This window comes from Eptesicus fuscus, chromosome 14, assembly GCF_027574615.1.
Source record: "Eptesicus fuscus isolate TK198812 chromosome 14, DD_ASM_mEF_20220401, whole genome shotgun sequence".
In the NCBI taxonomy this organism is placed as follows: Eukaryota; Metazoa; Chordata; class Mammalia; order Chiroptera; family Vespertilionidae; genus Eptesicus; species Eptesicus fuscus.
Genome location: NC_072486.1, coordinates 57,392,857 through 57,414,305, shown reverse-complemented (window position 1 = coordinate 57,414,305; position 21,449 = coordinate 57,392,857). Strand labels below are relative to the sequence as shown.

The following is a 21,449-nucleotide window of genomic DNA, read 5'->3' as shown; positions in this document are numbered from 1 at the left end:
TCAACTCAGTCAGCATGCTTATTTTCAGATTCTTCCTAAAAATCTCAACTCTTCCATGACATGAGAAGGTGCAAAATACACATCACTGAAGAATAACCGTAGGCCAAATTGAAGCAGAGAAATGACACACAGGACAGCTTCATGTTGATCTGCGATCTTTCTTACAACTGTCGATCTGTAATTTATTAATTTTTGCATTTGTTTGCACGTGGGAACATTTCCTATTGTCCTTTGTTGCTGAGTTTACATCATGTCCTGAACAGTGCCGTAGTTTATTTCAATTAATGCTTTCTTGTTCCTGGTACATAGTTTCACTTTGAGTATTCTTCTGATGGGATGAATGCTCTGCTTTTTATCACACTCAGACAGAATTCGCTTCCCTCATAATTCCCCACTCTACTTCACTCCCAGCCCCAAGACCGGAGCCAAGCATTCATGCTGACTCCCAGGGTACAATCAAGACTCTTTTTGATTGGATAAACTGACTTTGCCAGCGATACTTTTTACAGTACTCTTCTCCAACCCACTTCTCTGTTTTATTTCATGCACCATTGTGGCACGAGCCGAGGCTAGAGTTTCCACCTGCATCTAAGGGAAAACGTCTCAAGGTGGTTCAGCCAACTGATTCCTTAGCTGGAACGCTGGTGTTTTTCATAAAAGGAAGTAAGGGGTACCCTCTCTTCTTTAGGTGGGTATTGGTAAGGAGGACCTCCTCTTCTTATTCTAGAGTTTTCAGGCACTGGCAAGAGAGGTGGTACTTGATGAAACTGTCGCCAAGGAGCCCACAATGGAGTCTGGCAATGGGTTAGGAGGCAGTAGCTCCACCTTTCCCTGGCCGTATTCATTCAACGTTTATTGGCCACCTGTTGGGTACCTCTGCTCTTCTACGTGGCGTTTTCAAACCAGAGGGGCAGACAGAATTGTGGAAACTTATGAAACATTATGGGAGAGCATAGCATTTAATCCAGCCTGATGTGGGGAAATTAGGGTGGGGAAAGGTGATGCTTGTGAAGAGTTACCAGATGAAGGGGCTCAAGATATTCTAGAATGAGGCCGAAATCGGTTTGGCTCAGTGGATAGAGCGTCGGCCTACGGACTCCAGGGTCCCGGGTTCGATTCCGGTCAAGGCATGTACCTTGGTTGCGGGCACATCCCCAGCAGGGGGTGTGCAAGAGGCAGCTGATCGATGTTCCTCTCTCATCGATGTTTCTGGCTCTCTATCCCTCTCTCTTCCTCTCTGTAAAAAATCAATAAAATATATTAAAAAAAGAAAAAAGATATTCTAGAATGAGAATACAGTGCCAACAAAGATTCAGAGGGAAGGACAATGTGATGGCAGTAGCCAAAGGGCTACACTAGTGATGGGACCGGGGAGCTGCGGGGCTGAATGGGTACCTAAGTACCATAGTCCCCACTTACCTGCGGTTTTGCTTTCTACAGTTTCAGGTACCCAGGGCCCGACAACCTCAGTCTGAAAGTATTAAATGGAAAATGTCTGAAATAAATTATTTACAAGTTTTAAACTGCTGCTCTGCCTGGCCAGTGTGCCTCAGTGGTTGAGCATCGACCTATGAAACAGGAGGTCACGGTTCGATTCCCGGTCAGGGCACATGCCCCGGTTGCAGGCTTGGTCCCTGGTGTGGGGTGTGCAGGAGGCAGCCGATCAGTGATTCTCTCTCATCATTGATGTTTCTCTCTCTCTCTCTCTCTCTCTCTCTCTCTCTCTCTCTCTCTCCTTCCTCTCTGAAATTACAAAAAATATATTTTAAAAAAATAGCTGTTCTGAGTAGCATGATGAAATCTCCTTCCATCCCACCCAGGTCTTGAATCGTAATCTTTGTTAGCATATCCACCCCGATTAGTCACTTAGTAATCAACTTGATTATCAAGATCAGTTATCAGAGAGAAAGGAAACAGTCACATAACTTTTATTACAGTATATTGTTATAATTGTTCTGTTGTGTTATTAGTTACAAATTAGTTAACCCTTACCGTGCCTAATTTGTAACTTACACTTCATCATAGGTATGCAGCATAGGAAAAAACAGTATGTATAGGGTTTGATACTATCTGCAGTTTCAGGCATCCACTGGGGGTCTTGGAACATATTCCCCGTGGATGGCAGTGGACCACTGTATCTCCATTTAGCACTTACTTTGCCTTAGAAATAGTTTAGTTTTAGTTAGCGAATACACATATATAGCGCTATGTATCTTGTTTCCTTACATGGTTTCTCGACAAGCAAAAGTGGAAACAGCACGGCGTCTTAGATCCTAGTCTCAGAACTTCCCAATGTCACTTCCACTGCTTTTTTTTTTTTTTTTTTTTTTGTCCAAGCAAGTCATAAGGCTCAGATTCAATGTGGCAGATGATTACAATGTGGCTTGCATTCAGGGACATGGGATTCATTGGGGACTTGATGAAAACAATGGCCTAAGGAGCAAAGGAGAGAAAAAGGGATCGAGAAAAATTTATGAGGTAGAATGGGTAGGACCTTTCTACCCATTAGTCACTTTGAGGCAAAGTCACCCTTCTTTGTTGTTTTTATGGGCAATGGCATTTGGCAATTGAAGGAATAATATAAGAAGACTCCCAGGTGCCTGACTTTGGCAACCAAGTAGATAGAGTGGCAGGTTTTTAAGAGAAAAGTGCTCCTTTGAGTTATGGATTAACTGGCTGATTTTGAGATGCCAGGGTGACAATCAATAGAGATGTGTTAGAGATACAAATCTGAAGCCTAGGAGAGAGGCCTGGACCAGAATTACAAATACAGAATCCATCAGCTAATAGGTGGTAGTAAGAAGCCAGAGATTTCCCAGAAGCATGTAGAATGAAAAGAATAGAGGCTGGGATGACAGAAAAGGAAGAGCTCTGTTTTAATGGTGAGAAGAGGAAGAGAAGTCCCTGTAGGAAACTTAGAAAGAACTAGAAAGATAGAAGGAAAACGAGGAACAGTGGTATCCCACAAGTCAAGGGACAGAATGCTTGTGTGATGATGGGTGAGGGTGAGTTGCAGGAAGTTAAAGAGTTCCTTCGTAGAAAGTGGAAGTGACCTACTCAGTGGAAAGTGTGTGGGCTTAAAGAGTTTGTGGAGAGGAAGGCTTGTAATATTAGTGCTGAGAAAGTAAATCTTTGAATGCTGCTTCCTGCCAAGTTTCTGCTCAATTTTTCTCACTTTCACACTAAACTTTGCTTTTGCATTCTCTCTTCCTCTTCAATCCTTAAATTGTAGTCTGACAATTTTCTTTATATAACATTAACTTTAAAAAAATCACCAATCACTTTTGTGTTTCACCTAATATACATTGTGTAACTTACTGTTATTTGTTCAGGAGAATGAATATGCCTGATACTCTTAACAACAATTCTGTAATTTAAATTATTTAATTCTGATTTCCCACAGTGAAATTCTCCCAGCCTCAGTGGAATGTTGGAGGAGTTGATAAAGTGAGGTTGTGAGGCACAGGGACATCTGAGATAAGGAGCTATAATTATATCATCTGCCTAAAAGGATTGTTTCAGGGATTAAGTGAGATAATGAAATAATAATATATATCCTATATAATAAAAGGCTAATATGCAAATAGACTGAACGGCGGAACAACCGAACCACTGGTCGCTATGACATGCACTGACCATCAGAGGGCGTGCATGGAACATGGTGGGCATCAGCTGTGGCAGGATGGTGGAGCAGGTGAGCTGGGGCACCAGACCAAGGCGGGGCGCTGGTCGCTATCATTGGGGCGAGCCTCTGGTGGTTACTGAAAATTCTTTGCTCCAGCACTCCGTGGTCCACCTTTCACTCACACCTGCTGCTGGAGCCGCCACAGGCACCCGCTATCAGCGCCCGCGGCGTCCCTGATTGCTCGGCGCTGTTAGCGGGTGCGAGCAGTGGCTGCCAGCCCAGATCGCCCCAATGGGTGCGAGTGGTGGCTTCTGGCTTCTCCACCTCCCCCTGCTCCTGAGGGGCCATCGGGGCAGCAGTAGCAGCTCGCACCCTCTGTTGGCGCTGGCTCTAATCACTCTGCACTGTCAGCAGGTGCGAGCTGGGCCAGCATTGTCAGTGCATGGGAGCAGCAGGAGCGGGGCTGCTGGCAGACAGGCTCTGGGTGGGGGTGCGGAGGATGGGCCGGGACCCCCCTCTGTGCCCACCACAGCCTCAGGGCCCACAGTTCCTTTCAAGGTGCATGAATTTGTGCACTGGGCCCCTAGTAATATATAAAACAATACATAAATATATGTAATAATACTATTTGTTATTATTACTATTATTATAGGATAATTTGAAATTCTCGGTAAATATCTGTCATGTGATATCAAATGGTAATGACTGTATTTTAGTTTGAAAATTAGCAAACTAAAATTTAGCAAGTGAAAAAAGAACATCCAGTTATTTGAGAGTGCTTAGGCAGGAAAATATTTGGTGTTTATGAAATGTCTGGAAATTGCTTCAAAATAATCTCCCGTGATGATGGGGGTGGGGTACAGGAATTGGCCATGGTATTGAAGCTGGGTGTTCATTATTCTAATTTTTGTATACACTTGTAAATTTCATAATAAAATGTTATAACTTGTTTCACTCTATGCAACTATGTTGACCCAATACACTTGATATATTGAAATGTAATGAAAACTTAGTTCGTAACTGCTTAAATGACTTTTTGGGGTTTAGGCATCTTACACAGTCACTCCATTCCCTAAAGTAAGGCAATAATGCAAGGAATATTTAATTTGAAATAAAGATGATGATTTGAATTTACAGCTCTTACATATATCATAAATGGGAGTAATTTTAATAACTAGTCTCAGAATATCTCTTTCCGTTCCACCTAAACTTTAGTCATCGTTAAAAAGAAACTACAAGTCCCAGGATGCACTGCACGACCAACGTGGAATTAAGGACCTCGCGTCTTGGAATTGGTTTCCCTCGCCTTATTTGAATGGGAATAACCCGGCGAAAATTGACTTCTGTGACCCAGAGCAGATTTTTTGAGTCTTTGTACTCCTGGGTCGGCTGAGTGTGCAGTTCGGGGGCGACCAGCGTGGTTCCTTTCCGTTCAGGTGTCGCCCTGGGCAGCCTCCCCCATTTCTGGGGCTTCCGTGCGCACGGGGCGCCGTTAGCGCGCCTCCAAGATGGCGACGCTGTTGGCGGTAAATTCGGGTAAGTGCGGTGGGGCAGACGGGAAACTGGGGCTGGGCGGTGGTCGGTATTCCGGGGACACACCGGGCCGTGAGGTGCCTTGGGGTCCAGGCCCCCACTTGTGCGTGGTGCCGGCGTCTCCCCAGGCCCCGGGCCCAGAGTCCCGCCCCTCCCCAGTTTGAATGGCGCGCCGGGCCCTGCGGCTCTAGCCTGGGAGCTGGGGTGTGAGGGTGGAGGCGAGGAACGTGGTCCACCGCAGCCCAGCGGGCCGTCTTTCGCAGCCCAGGGCTGAGCCTGGTCCTTCCCTCTCCCCACCCCATTATGGGTCTGCGGCCTCAGTTTTGCTGGGATCCGGAAGTCTCGGGCAATGAGGCCAGAGGACCTGAGATATCGTGGAGCCACGAGCGCCGGCCGAAAACTCGCACCCTGCAGTAGCACTGGGACCCCTCATGGAGGTTAGGGGGTCCTGCAGGGAGCGGGGACCCCCGATTATGAAGCCTGCAACCCGAAAGGTGGCTGAGAAGGTGCGCCCCGAGCTCAGCAGATGCCTCCCAGGGCTGCGGGGTGGCGGGTCCTGGGTGCTCCCGTACCTTCGGAGCCATCCATAGATCTTGGGGGCGCGGTAGAATCTAGAAGGCGGTGAAGGAACCCTGAAGGATTTGGGATGGGTTCTCTTTCGGCGGTTCTCACCCGGGGGCGGTCCACCCCTCGCCCTCCGGGGCGGTCGAGAGAGTGGGTGGCTTTTGATTGACACAGTTCCTGGGATGCACTGTTGGCGCCTCGTGGGCGGGGCAAGGAAGCCTGAAAATGAATTTACAGCTTAGGATGTCAGGGCCTGGAGTGAAACGTGCTTAGCTTCCTGGGCACAACTGAGAGTATACCTGTGTGGTAAATGCCTGCAGAGAATGTCTCTCAGGAGGACTATTTTCTTGGGCGTCTTATGCAGTCATTATTTACTTTCTGTTTGTTTTTGGTTCTGGTTTGGTACTCTTTCCACTGGACTGACATTGTTGAAAAGTTGTCTATATCTGAGTTTTTCAAATCAAACCATTTCAGAAACACCGTGATACATGATCTAAAATAATGAAGTGCCGGTTTCTGAGTGGTTAGGGCTGGATTCCTGTCAAAGGCACGGACCTCGGTTGCAGGCTCCATACCCTGCCCCGGTTGGGGGCTGGGGGAGGCAACCGATCTGTGTGTCTCTCTCACATGGATGTTTCTCTCTCTGTCTCTCCCCCTCCCTTCCACTCTCTCTGAAAATCAATGGGGGAAAAATAATCCTCAGGTGAGGATTAACAAAAAAGAATGAAGGATTATGTTTATTGAGCACCTCTTGTTTCTCAGATGCTGGACTGAGTTGTGCTTTCATCTCATTTAGTTCCCTTTATACACCTGTGGGTAGCTGCTATTACACACCCCATTTTACAGAGTTGGAGGCCTAGAGTGGTTATACAGCTAATGATTCTAAGCCTGTCTTTGATACTTAAATGATTATATGCTACTACTTAAATACAACCTAATTGATTTTATTACATCAAATTTCCTTATATCTGAATGTTAGTAATGAAGTTACTTCCTTAGTATTGCTGTCCTGTCATCCCACCCTGATGTAAACTTATAAGCAAGGCTTGTAGGTTATATACATTTCTTTGGTACATACTCATGCTGTTAGAGGTAAATCATTGAAGGAAAAAGGATAGTAAATTCTGTCAACTGCCAAAGGGTATATACATTGTTTAATCAGGTCTTGTGGCAGGAGTTTTTAATTGGCAAAATAGAAAGGAAACATTTTGAAAAGCCAGGAGTCAGGAGAATATATATATTTTTAAAATTAAATCTTAGGGAAGCAACGTAAGTGTCCATAGGTGGATAAATGGATAAACACTGTGGTATATACAATACAGTAGAATATTATTAACCTTGAAAAGGAAGGTCTGTCACATGCTACAATATGGAAGAACCTTCAGGACATTGAAGTGAAGTAAGCTAGTCACAAAAAGAAATCCTGTGATCCCACTTAGATGAGGTATCTAAAGTAGTCAAAACTCCTGGAAACAAAGAATATTGGTTGCCAGTGGCTGGGGGAAGGTGGAAACGAGGAGCTGTTGAATGGGTACAAAGTTTCAGTTTTGCAAGATGAAAAAGTTATGGAGATCTGATGTGCAACAGTGAATGCATTTCACACTACTGAACTGTATACCTAAAAGTGTTTAAGGTAGTAAATTCTGTTAGATGTATGTGTTTTTTTAAAACCACAATTCAAAAAAATCAAGGAGTTGTAGAGGGAGAAAAACAGAAGTTATAAGGCCTACAGCTGTATGATTTACTGTATTGTAACTTGTATCAATACTGGCTGTTGTTAGTGCAACCTTTGACACTGGTTGGCAGTCCTTCCTCTTTAACTTCCAACCCACCCCTCAGTCTTCTAGTCACAGAACAAACAGAAGCCAATAGGCATGAACTTTCTCTCTTTTTTCATCCTCAAACCTACAAACTTATATATATTTGCACTCTTTGAATCAGTGTACTTGTGTCTTTCTAAGGTAAATCCCATCCTTTATGCCTTTTTCCCTATTACCCCATCTCTCTCTTGCTTATTCACCCCTCTTCTTGCTCCTTTCCTTTCCACTAGCCTCCCCTCTTTATCTTGACCTCATACTTCACTGCAGTTACTGTCCTCTTGCCCCTCTTCACAGTCAGACCTTTGAACAGGCTCCTCAGTCTTCACTGACTCCATTTCCATGCCTCCTCTTCCTCCACCCCAATCTAGTCTCTTCCTGTCTTCCTAAACAGCTCAGTAAAAATCCAGCAGACGTTTTTAGTCTTTATCTTGCTTGATCTTTTAGGATAAAGACCAAAATCCTTAACACTGGCTGGTAAGCCCTGAAGGGTGTGGCAGTTGCCTCCCTTGCCAAGCCCTTAATTTCTGTACTCCAGCTCCTGGGCTTCTCACTTCTTTGGAAGTGGAGTGTTCCCTATTGCTTTGGGAACCCATATACTGTCCTGTCTTCCTGGGATGCACGTCCTCACCTCTGACCTCTAAGTTAACTCCCGCTTTTATCCTTCAAATTTTAGCCCCACAATCACTTCCTTAATGAATCCTTCCTTTCCCTAACCTCCCTGACTAGGTCATATTCCTCTGATCTTTGCCCTGGGTACCTTCCTTCATTGTACTCACCAAATTGGATATTACACTTATGTATGATGTTTGATGAATGTGTTTACTCACTACACTGTAAGCTCACCCGTACTTAGTACATGATGAATGAGTGAATAAATGTGACTTGCGGGAGGTATTAAACTTGAAGAACAAATGTATACTATTTCTCAAATGAACAAGTCACTTAGGTTAAAATTACATATTTAGTAACTTGGAAAAATGTATAGCTTCCTTTTACTTGTAACCTAAATATCTAACAAGAAGACATTTACTAAAATTAGTCAAATCAAAATCAAACTGAAGATACATTTTTCTTACAGTTACTTCTATGATGTGTTGATGTTAATGATGGACTAAGGAGGCCAGTGTCCGTGGGTTTTTTGGTGTAGATTTTTGACCTGTTACTGGATATCTTCCCATTAAAGGGGGGAAATTGAATATTTCTCTAGAACTCACTGAGCATTAGTTCTTCACAGGTTCTATTATATTTTAAGTATTATTTTTTACAGACAGAGAATTTATTTTCTTTTGTCAACTCTTGGTCAGATTTCTTAAATACCTGGTGAGGCAAGTTTCAGATTTGCTTAGGAGTCATTTTTGATACCTTTTCTTTATACCCTGCAGCAAACAGTTACCAGTTCTAACCACTAACAGGCCTCGTCTATTACTCCCCTAGTTTAGGTCTCCTCACCTACTTGTGGCTTACCTACTTGTCATCCTTGGTTGGTGACACTTCCTATTCTAGTTAGTCCATCAATCACACCATTGACCTACAGTGTCAATTTCATTTTGTCTGTACTAGTACTTGCAACTTTCCCATTTACTAATAGGAAAAAAGCTGTCTTGTTCTAGAATTGAAGTCTCAAAATTACTGTGTTCTTTGCAGTTAGAGGCAGCCAAGAAAATGATTTCTAGGGAAGTCAGCTCCTCACCATCCAACTAGCATCTCACAGGAGGTCACCAAGATCCAGGGTTAGGCCCTCATTTTGGCAGCTCCAGAACTATTTGTCAGAGTATCCAGAGTTGAATAATCACAGTAATTGCATTTTCTCTATTCAAACACAGTAAAAGACATGCCATACCAGTATGCCAAATTATTGATCTTTAATGGGAAGAATATCTGCATGGGTACTCATGCTGGTTTGCCAGCTCATTCTTTACCCTAAAAAGTTATATAACAAACTGTATTTTTTATCAGAGAATTGGCAAGTATGAGAGCAAAGCAGGGAGTTGGATGATTGCTCTCTATGTGTGGTCTAGACATTCTGATTCCCATTCCCCCTCATCCCCATGCCAAAGACCTGATAAACCACTTCCTACTCTGCCCTTCAGATTAGGGTAGGTGTTCCCTTTTATATTTTCTCAGCACTCTGTACTTCATCACATCTTTTATATACTGGTAATTGTTTTTTGAAGGCTATAGTTTAACGCCTGTCCCACTTGACAATCTGGTAGTTCCATGAGGGATCCTATCTTGCTCAGTCTATAGTCCCAGGCCCTCTGTAAATAATTGTTGAGTGAATGAATGACCCAGCTTGACTGATTTAGTCTGTCCTCTTCCTGCATATTCCCCCCTTTTAAAAAATTCCCTAACATGCCAAAACCGGTTTGGCTCAGTGGATAGAGCATCGGCCTATGGACTGAAAGGTCCCAGGTTCGATTTCGGTCAAGGGCATGTACTTTGGTGCGGGCACATCCCCAGTAGGGGGTGTGCAGGAGGAAGCTGATCGATGTTTCTCTCTGATCGATGTTTCTAACTCTCTATCCCTCTCTCTTCCTCTCTGTAAAAAGTCAATAAAATATATTTTTTTAAAAATTCCCTAACACATTGACATTGTTCACCTGACAACATTGTTCATAGAATTGTAATATATTTAATTAGGTTACAGTTAATTTTCATGTCATTCATATTGTTCTGGTAACTTTATTTGGTTTTGTGTTTTCTCAGATAGCAGTTGAACATGTTTATAGACCATCATTTACAGTTTAGGCTAGTTATACAGTTAGTATAGCTATTTCTAAGTCTCATCTGTTGAGTGAGTGATTGGGTCTGACTAGTTTCCGTTTCAGAGTCTTTATAAACTACTTTTTTTTCCAGCTGCTAATTTTTACAAAATCTGATTTCAACTCCCCTCCCACTCCTGCTTTTCATTTGAATGGAAAGTCACGTTTATTGCATGCCTGTGGTATGCCAGGCACTGTATCATGTGTTTTATCTAGTGTATCTCATTTATATGAAGTGGATGATGTTCCTATTTATATAATAGTATATAAAAGCCTAAGTGACTGACCATTTGACCATCTGACTGTAGCTATGATGCACACTGACCACCAGGGGGCAGACGCTCAACGCAGGAGCTGCCGAGTTGCGGTGACTTGGCAGCTGTGGTTCTCGGGTGACGCACCTGGAACCAGAGAGGAGGGAGCCCGATTCTGGGGTTTGTTACCTGAGAACCGCCCTCTCACAATCCAGGACCCCTGGGGGGATGTTGGAGAGCTGGTTTCAGCCCAATCCCCGCAGGCCAGGCCGAGAGACCCCACTGGTGCATGAATCCGTGCACCGGGCCTCTAGCCCATTGGCTCCCCACTTTGGGTTTGGCTCCCGACTGGGCCTCTAACCCATCGCAGAGGTCATGGGTCTGACCCTTACAGAAACTTTTTGATTCAACTAGCTAAATGATGAGACGTGCAGGACCTACTGGCTGCGGCCCCGACATCTGGCGCCTGTTCTGGCCCATCCACTTAATATTGATTTCCAGTGGAGGCAGCGAATTTGCCCACTACCACTCTTGGTTGGGAAACCGGCTGCAGCTTCCCTCCTTCTGGGTGGACAGTAGCGCCCCAGGGCAACCTCTGGGGAGGGAAGGAGTCAAAGGAGCAGCTCAGACGGGAAGAAGGTGATTCCCGCTGTCACAGGCCTCCACCTGGGCGGAAGTGCCTGGTTGGAAGCCTGACACAAAGCAGGGTCCTGCCCCAGGCCAACTAGATTCCAGGCTAAGTAAATCCTATTTGCTAAATAAATGCATTTTGCAGCTAAATGCCCACAAGTTGTCAGTTACCACCAAACTTAAGGTAAAGTGAGATGAAAGAAGCAAGACAGATACAGAGAGAAAGTGACATAATATTGGGAGAAGAGAGAAGGGAGCTCGATTCCGGGGTTTGTCACCTGAGAACTGTCCTCTTGCAATCCGGGACCCTTCAGGGGATGTCGGAGAGCCAGTTTGGGCCCTATCCCCGCAGGCCAGGCAAAGGGACCCCCTCTGGTGCACAAATCCGTGCACTGGGCCTCTAGTCCTACCTAATAAAAGAGTAATATGCAAATTAACCACCAATCCGCTACAACCACAAGCCACGCCATAGTTTATAGTTCAGAGTTCAGAGCCAATCAGAACGAGTATGCAAATAAACCCAACCAAGATGGCTTCAGCCACAGAGAGCAGGAGGGAGGCTTGGGTTTCCCAGGCAATGGAGAAAGCCAAGCTTTCCGCCTGCCCTTGTTGGCCTAAGCCTCCACTCAAGGTTACAAAGTTTCAATTATAGAAGGTAAACAAATCCAAACAGAAATGGCAGCAGCCACGGAGCTGGAAAGAGCGGGAGGCTAGGGTTGCCCCTGGCAATGGAGGAAGCAAAGCTTTCCACACACCCTGGCCAGCCCAGGCCTCCACTCCAGGCTACAAAGTTTCAATTATAGAAGATACATATCCCAACAGAAATGGCTGCCAGCCACGGAGCGAGTAGGAGGTTTGGCTCCGCTCTAGGCTACAAAGTTTCAATTGTAGAAGGTAAATAAATTCCAGATACCAGTGCCCCCGCCTGGGTCGTCAGGGGCCGTGGCCGGCCTGCAAACCACCACAGGCCCCTCGCTCAGGCCGCCCCACGCTCCGAGGGAACCCCCCGCCCCCGATCCGGGACACTCTTCAGGGCAAACCAGCTGGCCCCCACCCGTGCACCAGGCCTCTATCCTATCTAATAAAAGTAATATGCAGGTTGACCATCACTCCAACACACAATATGGCTGCCCCCATGTGGTCAAAGATCCTGCCCCTATGTGGACACAAGATGGCCAGCAGGGGAGGGCAGTTGGGAGGCACCAGGCCTGCAAGGGAGGGCAGTTGAGAGGGACCAGGCCTGCAAGGGAGGGCAGTTGGAGGCGATCAGCCCTGCAGGGGAGGGCAGTTAGGGGTGACCAGGCCAGCAGAGGAGGAAAGTTGGGGCCAAACAGGCTGGCAGGGGAGCAGTTAGACATCAATCAGGCTGGCATGCAGAGTGGTTAGGGGGTGATCAGGCTGGCAGGCAGAAGCGGTTAGGGGCAATCAGGAAGGCAGGCAGGCAAGCAGTTGGGAGCCAGCAGTCCTGGATTGTGAGAGGGATGTCCGACTGCCCGGTGGGATCGGTCCTAAACGGGCAGTCGGACATCCCTCGAGGGGTCCCAGATTGGAGAGGGTGCAGGCTGGGCTGAGAGACAACCCCCGCCCCCGAGGACGAATTTTGTGCACCGGGCTTCTAGTTTTATATATAAGGAAACTGAAGTGTAAAGAGGTTGTTTCCATGCTCCATGTCACACAGCTACTAAAGTGGCAAAACCAGGTCTGGCAGATATTCCAATTTAAAGTCAGGATTTACTCTACAAAATGATAAATTTTTGCTTGAGAATTTTAATATGTATGCTTTTATGTTAGTGTTTGGTTTGTGTGTATAGCTCAGCATATTTAAAAGTAGCTGTGAGCATGATTAAAATGTATAGATAACACCTTACATTATTTTCCAAATATATGTTTTATTTAATGCTGGTTTTATCTATTTTTTTCTTTAAGCTGCTAGTCTATGGGGTCCTTATAAAGACATTTGGCAAACGGTGGGAAATGTCCTTTGGAGAAGACAACCTGAAGCTGTCCACCTTCTTGACATGATTTTGAAGAAACATAAACCTGACTTCATCTCATTGTTCAGAAACCCAGTAGGAAATTTTCTTTTTTTCTTCTTGGATTTGCTTTTTATTATTTTTTTTAAGATCGAAGGAGCATGTAAACTCTTAATGCATATTAATGAATATGTTACTTGTTCTGGTCCATTGATTCAAGTTTTCTCTAAAAATGTAATATTTTATAGAAGCAGTTGTCTTCTTTTTGTTTTCCATAGAAGTTAATATTGATGTATCTCTAGCTAGCAGATATCTTAATACTATTTGAGTACAACTTAGAAAGTTCAGTATATTCTAGAAAAATCAGCCTCCTTGGAATTTCTGACTTAAAGTTAATACATCTAAGTTCAGTAAGATTGATTATTTTTTTTATTTCCAGGTACACTTCAAAATTTTAACTCTTCATAATGTTCCATGAGTTGTATTAGCTGAACTAATCAGTGCTTGCATATCATTAGTTACTGCATTTTGAAATCCTTTCATCCAGGAATAGAGTACTTAAGTGGAGGGGATTGGTGTTTGGAAACTCCTTTTCTTGCTGTTTAGCAATTTTCGTCTATAGATTAACAAGATCATATAAGAACTGCTTATGAATTTGTCTTATCAGGAATGGCCTTTTGCTTTCTAGCTTTTTTTTTAGCTATTCTTATTAGAAAGAGTCCTAGTCTTGGCTCTGTCACTAGAGGTTTATGCCCAAAGGGTAAGTCATCTTGACTTCTCTGGGCATCAGTTTTCCCATCTGTTAATAGAGAAGTCAGATTAAATGGCCTTTTTTGTAAAGTGTAAATTTCTAAGATTGTATGATCCATCAAGTAATTCGTTATGTCATTCATTAAGTATTTGAATTAAGTTGTAAGACTTTTTTGGGGATAAGACTACGTTTTTAATACTATGTTAATAAACCATTATTAGCCCACTAACTAATTCAACAGTTTATATGTCCATTTATTATTTCCCACTTGATGAACTTATTTTTTTTATTTATTAAGTATATAATTAGAAAAGTTCCTTAGACACTTGAAAAATAGCCTGCTGTTTTGTGTGCTTTCTTAAAATTTTATAGTTCAGAGTTCAGCAGGAGCCATTATTGAGAAGGTAGTAATAGTATAAAAAGGTGAAAGTGATATGAAATTTTACCTCATAAAAGTCTAATTGTAGATTATCTGTTAAGAAGTACATTTGTTATGTTACCGGGCTGCCTTATGAATAAATTTCTTTAGGTAACAGTTTAAGACCTTTGTCTTCAATGTACTCTTCTTATTACATGACCTTATCTATTTTTACCGTTGTAGCCAAAAAATGTTCAACAACATGAGAAGGTTCAGAAAGCCAGCACAGAGGGAGTCGCCATCCAGGGTCAACAGGGAACCCGACTTCTTCCTGAGCAGCTCATTAAAGAGGCCTTTATCCTCAGTGACCTTTTTGACATTGGAGAACTGGCAGCTGTTGAGCTTCTCCTAGCTGGTAGGTTGACGTTTAACTGAACCTATGGTAAGGTGGTAAGAATATTATAAAATTATTCACTCGAACTTTAAAGTAGAATATAATTCAGTTTCCAGAATAGCTTTTAAGGATGCTGTTTACATGAAAAACTATATTCAAAATAATTTCCTTTTGCTTCTCTTTGGCTAATGGAAAGCTTTAGTTTAGTCACTGGAAGTGTTAAAAGTAATTTAACTTTTAAGATAAGCTTTTACATGGTAGTTCACTGGCAAAGAATCATTGGCTACATCTCAGAAATTTTATAGCACAAAGCATTTATTATCATATAATAAGAAGATAAGGTCACTGCTTTTTTGGAGTTTCTTTTTGAGGGGGTGATTCTGCTAATAGGACAATATAAGATAATTTCAATAACACTGAGTTCTCGGAAGAAAATAAAACAAAGCAGTAGGAGGTAGAAAGATGGGGCAACTCTAAATAGGGTACTTAGAGAAGGCCTCTTTGAGATTGGGACATTTGACCTGACCTGCATGATGACAAATGCCAGAGTTGTGGGGGAAGGTGTTCTAGTGCTTGAGGTGAGAACAAAGGCTTTCGAAAGGACAAAAAGACCTCTGTGGTGGGAACATTAAGTGACAGGGAGAGTGAAGGAAGACCAGAATAGAGCAGAAATGTAATCTTCCAAGCCATGAAAATTAATTTGGATTTTATTGTAATTGCAATGGGAAGTTGTAGGCAGGAACTTTAAGCAGAAGATTGATATAATCTGGAATAGCCTTGAAATTATTTCTCTGGCTGCTATAGAGAGAAAAGATGGAAATCTCCATAAAATAAGCAGTTCATTCAAATTATAACAGAGGAGCCATGTGAAGAAGCCATGTAGGCATTTTAATTGAAAGAAAGTCTAATATGTCTAAAGATATCATATGGCTACCAAAATCCCTTTTTGACCTTTAGAACTAAGGCTGCATTAAAAGAAATATGATACTGAGAATAGGTAAGGTAGTTTCCCCATTCTGTGATGGAGATGTTAACTGGACATGCTTGAGTATTACTCAGAACTTTTATTTAACAAACATTCATTTATACATGCCATATGCCAGGCAGTATGTTAAGATTCTAGGGATATAAAGATGAATAAAACCTCAACTAGTGTAAAAGAGCCTATAGTCTAGTAATTGAGAAAGACATGGATACAAATATGGATACAAATATTTATGACACCATTAAGTGCATTAATGCAGGTTTGTGCATGATTTAGTGATGGTCTGGAGGGCAGAGGATTAAATTGACCTTGGGTTTAACAGAGAAGTATTCACAAATATCATGAGACTGAAGGTAGGTGATGAAACGAGAAGACATATATCAAATGGAATAAATGTGCACTTAGGAGGACCAAGGGCATCCAGACAGAAGCAGTTGCCTGTACAGGGGTATGAAGCAGTGAGATGAATTTGGGGAACAGAAGGGAATGGAGTGGAGGAGTGATTGGACTAAGGGGGGAAAAAAGCCATAGGAAATGAAACAAATTATAGGCCAGGGTGCTTTAAAAAATGCGAAGTAGAATTTACTCAAAGATGAGCAGTTAAAAGGGTGAGTAAAGAAGATGAAACACAAGAAAAGGCTGTTTAAGTTTCAGAAAAGGCTCTAGGGGAAGAAACTTCCAAATACTTGAAAGATTTCAGGTGAAAGAGAATAAAACAGTGGATAGACGTTTGAAGTAGAGGGCCCTTAAGGCCCCTTAAGCCCTGAGAGTCTGTGATTTCTTTGAACAGTGGTGTAGTGATTTTTGTCTCATCCTGAACACAGGTGCTTATTTACTAAATTATTTCTTAACTTTCTTTTCTAGGAGAGCACCAGCAGCCACATTTTCCTGGCCTCACCAGAGGATTAGTAGCTGTTCTTCTATATTGGGATGGAAAGCGATGCATTGCGAACTCTCTGAGAACCTTGATACAGTCTAGACGAGGAAAGACATGGACTCTCGAACTCAGGTCTGTTTGCTTCTAAGGATTTCAGGGATTAATCAGAAATTACTTGAAGGATTATAATTATAGAAACAATAAAAATTTCTCCTTCATATATGTAATTTAAGTAATGTGTGTAACATAAGTTATAAATACCTTATTCTGCCACGAGTGACACAACAGGTTAAATGTACTTGATGTTTTTTACAAATAAAAAATAATTCAGTTATTTATGGTTAGAAGCTTATTGAAACCCAGTGATCTAAAAAGGATGAAGAGATCTAGGATATAATTCATCCTGGTTGTTTCCAGTAATGCAGCAATTATTGTCAAAAAAGTGTTTGCTGTATCCATCTGATGAGGAAGTATAACCATTACTATTCATTATAACTTTGTTTATTGATTTCTTTTCATTACAGTCCAGAACTGGTTTCCATGACAACACGCTTTACAGATGAACTAATGGAGCAAGGGTTGACTTACAAAGTCCTTACTCTGCTGTCACAGATTGATGTGAACAATGAGTTTGAGAAACTACAGCGTGCGAGAGGTTTGGGCAGTGAAAAGCATCGAAAAGAGGCAAGTTTTCAACAAGATCAGATCATGGGTTGTCAAATCTCAGAGACAGAAAAGTCATGACAATTAGAACATTCTTTTAGTGCAGGCATAGGAAAATTAGTAATATGTATTTAAGTGAGTAGGCAGCTGTGTCTGCAAAAATAGACTTGTGGTTGTTTTAGGTTCCTTCTAGTCCCTTTTGTGCCATTCTAGTTCTCTTTTTGGAATGAACTTTTCAAGAAATTGGTTATCCCACACTAGAGCTTGGAACTTAAGAATGAGGAATTAACAATATGGTTTGTTCAGAATTCCAGACATGAGATTGTAGGGGTCAGATACATTTATTTAGTTATCCTTTATAAAAAAAGATAGTTGAGATTTTGGAATAAGACCAGGCTTCATTGTGATTAATTTATATACTTTTATTTGATACATGTTTACTATATACATATTTAATCATACATTCTTATTTCTAGGTTTCTGACCTCATCAAGGAGTGCAGGCAGTCTCTGGCAGAAAGCATTTTCTCCTGGGCTTGCCAGTCACCATTAGGCAAAGATGACACTCTGCTCCTTATTGGCCATTTGGAAAGAGTGACAGTTGAGGCTAATGGCTCGTTGGATGCGGTGAATCTGGCTCTTCTCATGGCACTTCTGTACTGCTTTGATATCAGCTTCATAGAACAAAGCACAGAGGAGCGCGATGGTATTGGGTTTTATACCTATTAATACACTATTTTATACTTATTAATAAAATTGTGGAGATAACAAGAAGGGTGATAATTTAGCTACTAAAGTTAAAAATTGTACTTTTTATTCCTTTGTGTGCAATTCAGCCATACTTGTTTAGATATAAAATTATATTTAAAACAATTATAATCCTACTAGATGTTTCTGTTGTCCTTTTGGATTTTGGAATGGGAATGTGGTAAAGGTTATGTAACAGATGCTCACGAGTTACACATACCTAATTTACTTAATTGCTTGTTTCTTTACTATTTATTCACATTTCAAACCTTTTATGAAAACATTCTAAGGGAGGATAACTCATTTTTAGTAATATATCATTTTGACTTACATTTTCTCTGAAGTAGACAAAATTTACTTGCTAATCACATAACCAATTACTGCTTAGAACTGAGGACCTCAAAAATGATTCCCAAAAAGGAAGATTATTGCCATTTAATGTCATAGATATTTATAATTATTCCAACAATTATCCCTGTTCACTTTTGGTTGTATCATCCACCTCTCCTCTCATTAGGTCTATGAGGTGAATGGACATTTCCCACTCATCTTTGGTGGCTGTCCTTAGCCACTAGGAAAGGCTTATTTAAAACACAGTTGCCCCTTTTCTCCAATCAAGTTGTCACACAGACTGTGTGTCATAGAATAAGCAGCACCTGTGCTCCTATAGGAATGCTGCCAACTAGTGCATTGGTCAGATTTCCTGTAGTGAGTGCAATGAAGCACAGAATTAAGTAGGGGAAGGCTGTATTAATGGAAGTTTGTAAGTTGGGAGTTTCCAAAGCTTAATGAAATGCCTGGGAAGTTTCAGAGGCTAATAATCAAAGGTTTTGGCATTAGGTTGTAATTGTATCAATTTCAGGTGTTTAGGTTGATTAACTCATTTATAATTTCTGTTCTGTATATCTTTGATTAATAAATGGGAGAAGTGAAATATTAGCGCATGTACAATAGTAGACAGAAACTTTGAAAGTATAGGAAATTAAAGAATGTGTTTTTAATGGTTGGGAATCACTGAACTAATTATTTACAAGATGACATCAAAAGAACTTATAAGAGGTCTGGCTGATTTGGCTCAGTTGGTTGGAGTGTCATCCGATACACTAAAAGGTGGTGGGTTTGATTCCCAGCCAGGGCACATACCCAGGTTGTGGGTTCAAACCCTGGTCAGGGTGCGTGCGAAAGGCAACCAATCAATGTTTCTCTCTCACGTTGATGTTTCTCTCTCACCCCCCTTCCTCTTGATAAAATGAAAATAAATTTAAAAAAATGAATATAAGAAAATAATGAATAAAATAAATGAATTCTTGGGTAGTCGGTGGTGTTTCCCATTATTTATTTATTATTAATTTTATTCAGAATTCTGTGCTTTGAGGTACCATAGTACAACTGAACTTAAATTGAAAATTCTTTAATTATCTTTTGGCTATTTCATTTATGTTACAGTCAGAGTAGGTATTTGTTTGCAATTTGCATTCTTTGTTTTGGTCAGTTTTTATTTAGTATTTTAAATTCAGGCTTATTTATCTAGTAAGATTCTGTTTTGATTTATATTTTAGAATTTATGTACAGAAAACATGAGTAGCACTTTATTTTTCTAATTTATTTATAGTACACTTATAAACCACTGGAAATAATAGAATTAAAATTTAGGATTATTGTTGATTTCTTCTTTTGTTTTTAGTTTGTGTACAGTTTTTGGTTTGTCAAACCTTAGTGTTAATCATAATTTGAGAATTCTGTGATTTTTAGACATTTCTGTATATCAAAGTGAAAATTTTTCTACTTTTTCACATAGTGGTCTATTTTTGTGTTTTCAGATATGATTCATCAACTTCCACTCTTGACTGAGAGACAGTACATTGCATCAGTTCACTCTCGCCTTCAAGACTCACAGCCTTGGAAATTGCCTGGGCTGCAAGCCACTGTTCGACTTGCCTGGGCACTGGCATTGAGGGGAATATCTCAGTTACCTGACGTGACAGGTAAATTGGTTGTAGGTAATTTTGTTATGAGAAAGAACCTATCAGTTTTAATGGTATTTTGGAAAGGGTGTTATTTTTGTCATATATAAGCTGGAGCATAGGAAGATTATCTAGAGTTGTATTAAATGAAACTTCAGTAAGGTGGTAAAATACCTTTTTCCCCCTTTATCTCCCAAAAGAAATGATATGAAATACTATTTCCCTTATATATACTGGTAGTATATTAGTAAAGAGATCTTTGGATCAGTCAAGAATGGATGTGGGTTCTGGCTGGTATGGCTCAGTTGGTTGTGCTTCCTCCCGTGTGCCAAAGGTTGCGGGTTTATTTCTGATTCCTAGTCAAGGTACATGATCAGGTTTCGGGTTCTGTCCTGAATGGGAGGCAACTGATCACTGTTTTTCTCTGTCTTCCTAAAATCAATAAAAACATTAAAAAAAAAAGAATGGATGTGGGATTCTGACTTAACAGTTTGTTACTCACTGTAGCATATCCTGTTGTGCTGTTTACATTCATGTAATTACCATACTCAAGTAGTGGTGTATTCTAACTGGATGAGAACTATGCTTTTGTTGTAATTTGAAGTTCAAGAGTTGTCACTTGTTTTTATAGTAAATCTGGAAAGATTTTTATTAAAATTTGTAATTCACGTCAATGTTTTCTAGTCTTGGAGTGTCAACAGATTCCAGTATCTTTTTTAAAAAAATTTAATAAGTCTTTATTGTTCAGATTATTACAATTGTTTCTCCTTTTTCCCCCCATAGCTCCCCTCCACCTGGTTCCCACCCCACCCCCTGCCCTTAACTCCCCCCGACTGTCCTCATCCATAGGTGTACGATTTTTGTCCAGTCTCTTCCCATACCCCCCACACCCCTTACCTCCTGAGAATTATCAATCCACTCCCATTCTATGCCCCTGATTCTATTATATTCACCAGTTTATTCTGTTCCTCAGATTTTTAATTCACTTGATTTTTAGATTCACTTGTTGATAGATAAGTATTTGTTGGTCATAATTTTTATCTTTACTTTTTTCTTCTTCTTCCTCTTCTTAAAGAATACCTTTCAGCATTTCATATAATACTGGTTTGGTGGTGATGAACTCCTTTAGCTTTTTCTTATCTGTGAAGCTCTTTATCTGCCCTTCAATTCTGAATGATAGCTTTGCTGGGTAGAGTAATCTTGGTTGTAGGTTCTTGCTATTCATCACTTTGAATATTTCTTGCCATTCCCGACTGGCCTGCATAGTTTCTGTTGAGAAATCAGCTGACAGTCGTATGGCTGCTCCCTTGTAGGTAACTAACTGTTTTTCTCTTGCTGCTTGTAAGATTCTCTCTTTGTCTTTTGCCCTTGGCATTTTAATTATGATGTGTCTTGGTGTGGTCCTCTTTGGATTCCTTTTGTTTGGGGTTCTGTGTGCTTCCTGGACTTGTAAGTCTATTTCTTTCACCAGGTGGGGGAAGTTTTCGGTGATTATTTCTTCAAATAGGTTTTCAGTATCTCGCTCTCTCTCTTCTTCTGGCACCCCCATA

The 21,449-nt window shown here is 41.4% G+C and overlaps 1 protein-coding gene across 1 annotated transcript in view; it reads left to right on the top strand.

Moving 5' to 3' along the window:
* The first annotated feature begins 5,107 nt into the window (after positions 1 to 5,107).
* The window catches only part of NUP205 (nucleoporin 205), an 85,836-nt gene continuing 69,494 nt past the window's right edge, over positions 5,108 to 21,449 (top strand). The window contains exons 1-7 of the mRNA XM_008150502.3: positions 5,108 to 5,161; positions 13,115 to 13,257; positions 14,514 to 14,685; positions 16,514 to 16,658; positions 17,051 to 17,210; positions 17,666 to 17,894; positions 19,756 to 19,920. Of these exons, the coding sequence (XP_008148724.2) occupies positions 5,134 to 5,161; positions 13,115 to 13,257; positions 14,514 to 14,685; positions 16,514 to 16,658; positions 17,051 to 17,210; positions 17,666 to 17,894; positions 19,756 to 19,920 (1,042 nt within the window). The 5' untranslated portion in view covers positions 5,108 to 5,133. The remainder of the gene's footprint in view (positions 5,162 to 13,114; positions 13,258 to 14,513; positions 14,686 to 16,513; positions 16,659 to 17,050; positions 17,211 to 17,665; positions 17,895 to 19,755; positions 19,921 to 21,449) is intronic.